The sequence below is a fragment of the Epinephelus moara genome, chromosome 22 (genome assembly GCF_006386435.1).
Source record: "Epinephelus moara isolate mb chromosome 22, YSFRI_EMoa_1.0, whole genome shotgun sequence".
NCBI lineage: Eukaryota > Metazoa > Chordata > Actinopteri > Perciformes > Serranidae > Epinephelus > Epinephelus moara.
This window is the reverse complement of record NC_065527.1, coordinates 4960436-4966627: the sequence shown is the minus strand read 5'-3', so window position 1 is coordinate 4966627 and position 6192 is coordinate 4960436. Positions and strand designations below refer to the sequence as shown.

General features: G+C 43.1%; 1 protein-coding gene across 1 annotated transcript in view; it reads right to left on the bottom strand.

Moving 5' to 3' along the window:
* Positions 1-2035: 2035 nt before the first annotated feature.
* LOC126384364 (CMP-N-acetylneuraminate-beta-galactosamide-alpha-2,3-sialyltransferase 1-like) overlaps positions 2036-6192 on the bottom strand; it is a 13880-nt gene continuing 9723 nt past the window's right edge. The window contains exons 5-7 of the mRNA XM_050035385.1: positions 5391-5430; positions 5131-5250; positions 2036-3221 (exon numbers count right to left, since the gene is read on the bottom strand). Of these exons, the coding sequence (XP_049891342.1) occupies positions 3054-3221; positions 5131-5250; positions 5391-5430 (328 nt within the window). The 3' untranslated portion in view covers positions 2036-3053. The remainder of the gene's footprint in view (positions 3222-5130; positions 5251-5390; positions 5431-6192) is intronic.

The window sequence follows — 6192 nt, the reverse complement described above, 5'->3', positions numbered from 1 at the left end:
TATCCATAAAATATGTTACTACATCAGGGATCGTCTCTTTACTCAGAGAGAAAAAATGGGTTGTGAATCATTGTAGCACTTGACATGTATGTATAGATATATGTGTGTTTGTAAAGTATATGTATATATGTCTTTAAACATGACAGTAGGATATATAAACCTCTGATGTACGACTTTGATGTGATGATACAGGTTGAGTTTTAGGATGACAGTTATTTGAAGGCTCAGTGTTTGCTCTGCGTGCAACAGACATGTCTCAACATGGTGTTATTGCAGAGAGACCTCTGCAATAACACCATGTTGAGACATGTCTGTGCCAAACATGATGAAAGTCAAACACACCAAGCTGACAGCAACCAGCCTGTCAACACTCTTCCTGGTGATGAAGATGACCCGCCATTTCTGTGGTAGAGGGTAGAAACTTTGTCAACATCCTGGATTCTACAGGCTGTCAGAGCTCTGGTGAAGGCTCAGATAACAACTTGAAAAAGTGGCTGCTTGCTGGATTCCAGTTCAAGCACTCCAGGGCCAGCGTAACTGACTGTGAGCCACCAGCAGTGGTCGGGGACAGAGCCAGATGTTGGAAACATTCAGGGCTCAGCCCAAACCTGGAGGCGCATCTGAGGACATGCTCATAGACTTGGGTTCGACATTTCGGCCATCGCCATCTCGGTTTTTTGGAGCCAGAAGTGATCACATTTGAACGAGAGGGTGGAGCTATGGCTTAGCATGGGGTGGATCTTACTCACAGGGTGTAGCGAAACCATGCAGGCCTCGCCCTTAAATATGAGCAACTTTACGCTTTAATAAAATGTAAGTGGTTGAGTAAAATGTCCGCTCTGTACAGTTGACATGAGGGAGGAGATTAACTACAGAGACCAAAATTGTTTTTGGTACCAGGCTGTAAACATGATTATTTCTGCTGTAAAGCAGGGCATGTGGGTCTCTAACGATTGACTCGCTCTTGGAGTCAGCCTCAAGTGGCCATTAGAGGAACTGCAGTTTTTGGCACTCCTGCTTTGGCTTCATTTTTCAGCCTGAAAGTTGCCACTTGAACAAACTCCCTTGGGGCAATTTTTTCCCATTGACAGCAGCTATATATGCACTATATTTTGAGCCATTGGAGATAAAATAATGCCTAAATCTGTGCATTATTGGGAAAAACATGATAGTCTGATTTTCAGACCCACATCAAATTTGTCACCAAATCTGCTTTCCACCACCTGAAAAACATCCCCAGACTCCGGCCATCACTCACTGACTCAGTTGCAGAAACACTCATCTACTCCTTCATCACTTCCCGCCTGAACTACTGCAGTGGTGTCCTGTTCAGGGTTCAACAGGCTCCTATATGTACAAAACTCAGCTGCCAGGGTCCTCACCCGCACCAAGCCCTGGCAGCACATCACCCCCACCCTCATCCATCTCCACTGGCTCCTGGTCAGGTCCTGCATTATCTACAAAATCCTCCTCCTCACCTACGAGTCCCTCCATGCCCTCGCCCTACAGTGCATAACGGACCTCCTCCACCCCTACACTCCGTCCAGATCTCTGCACTCCTCTGACTCCGGCCTACTCTCCATCCCTCACTCACACCTCTGAGCTTTTGGTGACCAGGCCTTCAGCGTCACTGCCCTCACCTTCTGGAACTCTCTCCCCCCTGTAACCCGCAACGCCCCTTCACTGGACATTTTCAAATCCACCCTCAAAACTCATCTGTTCACCATGGCTAATCACTAATTTAGTAATGCTGTTTTTCAGCCCATTCTAACTGAATAAAGCTGTCAGGAACATTTAAAGTCACATAAGGCCAAATGACAAAAGGCATCATTTTACCAACTTAATGAAGCCAGTAATGTCACATGTTTACTCTCTAAATAAAGCATGTCAGCGTCCTATGAGGAAGCAGTGTGCAAACACTTTGCTTAAGTGGCAAAACCGGTCCCATTAGTGTGTTATCAGTTAGGGTCTGGCAAACAAATGCCTCATTTGCTTAGACAGTCAGGGCAAACCTTGATTTTAACCTGGATTTTAATTTCACAGCATTCTTCCTGCAAACTTGACACTGGAACAAAATAAAGGCACATATGGGTCTAATGGCAGTAACTCAATAGCTGTGTTTCCACTATGTCATTGGACATGGTAACAGTCATCATACTGAACCACCCAAATGGAACACAGCCATTATCAGTAATATCAGTCACACCTGCTGTGCATGACAAGTCTTTTTGTTCATTGCATCATAAAGTCAAAAAGGCAAATGCAACATAAACATGTGGGAGGAAAAACAAACAAACACAAACTCATGACCAACAGTGCAATACTATACATAAAGGGGAGCAGGCAGCATGTCTGAGTATGTATGTTACACCACGATCAACTGAGGATATCATTACAGTAATAACTATACTGCCTGGCTTTTGGGGTTAAAACTCAAAGCAAGAGGGTTCTGGGTTCAGATCCAGAGGCCGGCTGGGGTTCTTTTGGAGTTTGCATGTTCTCTCTGTGTCAGCGTGGGTTTTCCCTGAGTTCTCCGGCTTCCTCCCAAGGTCCAAAGACATGCAGCGTAGGTTAATAGTTGACTCAAGTCCCTGCGTTTTGTCAGCTGGGGTCGGCTCCAGCACCTGCATGACCCTGTGAAGAATAAGCGGCTACAACTCTATGATTGAGCCAAACTAAGGCAATAAGTGTGAGAAGAGCCACTAGGAAGCCATACTGATAAATGATTATATGTTTTATTGCTTTGTGTTTTTACCAGTGTTAATATAGGGCTCGGATATTGCACCTATTTATAGACATGATGGATGGTTTGGCTACTTTCCATATGTTAGACAGTGGAGTATGTGAAATGGTGGACGAAAAAACAGACTGAACAATAGGACGTGATTCTATGAAACCAAAACTGAAGTTCACAAAATGACTTGAACGTAAACACATTTAGATGCTGAATAAATATGACTAATGAAAGGCCAAATCAACTGCAAATGACTTTTTCCAGTGCTCAGTTCTGTTCGTGTTAGTGCAGTTGACAAAGACAGAAACAAAAATGGATTTTAGGATCCTTTAAAAAAACGGATTTTCTTCTTCTGGTATAGTTGCTGAATAACTTCATATTCATGTGCTCCTGCGTGAGGTCCAGTTTTCAGCCTTTTGTTTGTGAGGATTTCAAAGTAATGGCTCCAGTTTCCGTCACTGTCTGCTCCAAACCCAAAAACGCTGACCTGGGAAAACAAAAATGATACCATCAAGCTCAGCAGGATTCAACTTAAAGTACTGTTGACTGTAAACTTTTTAAATTTGCTTTTTTTAAATAAATAATTAATGAATTTTCATTTTCATTTTCATTCATGCATTCCACTGTTAGTAATTAGCCTTTTGAACAATTTGTTGTCCTAAACCTTAAATGAATATTTTGGCATTTTGGAAAATCTATCCGTGTTCTCTTTCTTGCCGAGAGTTAAGATAAGAAGATCGATATTGCTCTCATGTCAGTATGGTAAATGAAGCTGGAACCAGAAGACAGTTAGCTTAGCTTAGCTTAGCATAAAGACAGGAAACAGAAATTAGTAACGTGGCAAATCATCATATTTACATGCTTTTCTTTCTGTTCAGTTTGGACTACAGTCACCAGATGTCCTGGTGTGTCCAGGATTCTCTGATTTGGAGTCTGGGTGTTATAGCGCCACCCAGTTGCCAATTAGAGTTAAATTTCTCCAGTCACCTTGAGGCGTCCTGTTCTACATATCTACTAACTTTAGTAAAAATCCATATGGCGGTTAGGCCTAGATAAGAAATTAGCTCTCTAGGGCCCCCATTTTGTTTGATGGGGTCAATAATGGAGGGGTCCCCTCAGATTATGTGTGGTCATATGCCTACAAAGTTGCGTGGTGATGGGTGAAACCCTTGAGATGTTATACACNAGATATGCCCATTCAAAGTTTGCAATTTCAATCGGTTGCTATAGCGCCCCCCTTTGGCCAATTGATGTAATATTGCATCATTCGCATCCTCCCATGACCCTCTACCACTGTGCCAAATTTCACATGGATTGACCAAGTCAGTGAGGAGAAAAACGTGGAACAGACACACAGACAGAGTTTTCATCATTATATAGTAAGATTGTCCCAGTCTACACCACAACTAAAATATAAGATCACACTTGTTTTCAGTGCTCACACAAACATCTATCATGTTCTCTCACACTCATTGTCACCTGACCCAAAACAAACAAGGCACAACACTAATTTGTTTGTCAATCCATGTGTCACTGTCAATAGTGTTGCTATGATGCTTGCGACACTTCCTGAAAGAACCGTCAGTGCTCTGACAGTTAGGCATTATGCTGAAGATAAAGTCAGTCTTACGTAAAGATCACCTCCCTTCATTAGGCACCTGCCAACAAAAGTGCTGCATTCTGGTCATGCTGCAGGGGTATATTTTCAGTCACGCGTGGTGGAAATGCTGATTGAAAAGATCACAATAAGGTGGCTGAACAAAAGCAACAGGTACGAGTGGGAGGCTGCACCACTACAACCCTCTTTAGCCGGGCAAACACTGATGACAGGCATCTGAAACTGGTAGCTCAGGACTTTCCTGCCATCTAGTGATACACAATCAGAGTGTTCAATCATTGGACTGTGTGTTATAGTGTTATTACACAGTTTTAAATGTTTTGCTGGTTACTGAGAGACTGAACCTGGCCGAATGACCCCTATCTATCCTCTCCCAGCCTGAAAACGTGAAATGTGAAAGCCTCCAAACAAAGAACAAATGTAAAAACCTTTTTTCAGGCATCCAATCAAAAACCCATTGATTACAAGAGGAGGGAACCAGGAGTGCTGAAATCAAACTCATGTCTGGATTTTAGGTCCCATTCCTGCACCAACATCTAAACTATCTAAGCTCAGCTACAAATTATTGCTACTGTGATCAACACAAACACATTTCTCATGATATATTTGTATTAATTTGATGATTTTTTTGAACATTTTAAAACTTGCATTAATCTAGCAGTCTTCTTCTCCCTTTCCCGTTGCTGGTGCATCATTGTTTCTCGGTGCACTGCTGCCACCAGCTGTCAGTCAGTGAAACAGCATGACATTATGGGTATCTTGTGTACTTTGAACTCACCTCATCACAAATCTGCAGGCTGAGAGCCACAGTCAGGAAGCCAGTGGATGGATACCTGCCCTTCTTCAACAGCCAAGTTTCATGAACATATCTCATGAAAGCTGGATTGAGGATCATCACCTGTTGTAAATCAGATTCGGCCTTCATACTGACATTCATAAACCATTCCTCTCTGCACTCAGTGCACTGTACAACACGATGTATTAATGGATTATGTATTAAATATGTCGGTGTCACGCAAAGGCATTTAAAACACTCACCAAATCCTTGTTAGCTATCCTGTTCCCAGCATTTTTTCCCCTGTTGAAGGCAACATTACATTTGGTAGAAAATGAACTGATTAACAAGTATTGTTTGGTAAAAATTATGCAACACACATGTTCAGTTCAATCAGGTCATTGCAAAACTTATAATAATGAGATCAAGCTGCCTTTGTACATGTCTACTCACCTCATGTGTCAGTAAGGTCTGTGTTCATTGTTATCTAGTTCCTACATGCATGGACGAATTACCGAAGAGGCCAACACATTCTCACTCCGACCTCATCACATATCCACGTTTGGTCATGGACATAAGACATGCAAGGTACCCTTGGTGTGTTGGTTGTTGACGTTCTGGGACGCCGTGTCAACTTCAGCCTATTACATGCACTGTCTGTTTTCAAAATACACTTCTGTTTTCACAGGAAATGTAAAGTTTGCATACAGTCTCTTTCAAAATAAAAGCACTATGTCAGTACAACACCGTAAATTGGTGGGGGGGTTTTTCTTTAAAGGCCCTGACACACCAAGCCGACGGTCGGCCGTCGACCAAAATCGGGCCGTCGGTGAGCATCTGTCGGCCTAGTTTTTGCGGTGTGTCCCGCACCGTCGGCACTTCGGCGTCGGCAGCTTTTCGGCCAATTGAGCATGTTGAATCGGCGGCGGAGCTTGTCGGTGAGAGAGATCACTCTAATTGGCTGTTCAGGTTTTATTCCCTCGCCCCTGTAACGAGTGAATCTGCCTGTAGTGAAACCGGGGCTAACCAGTGCTTCCTCCTCAGGCTCCACTTCACTCAGCTGCC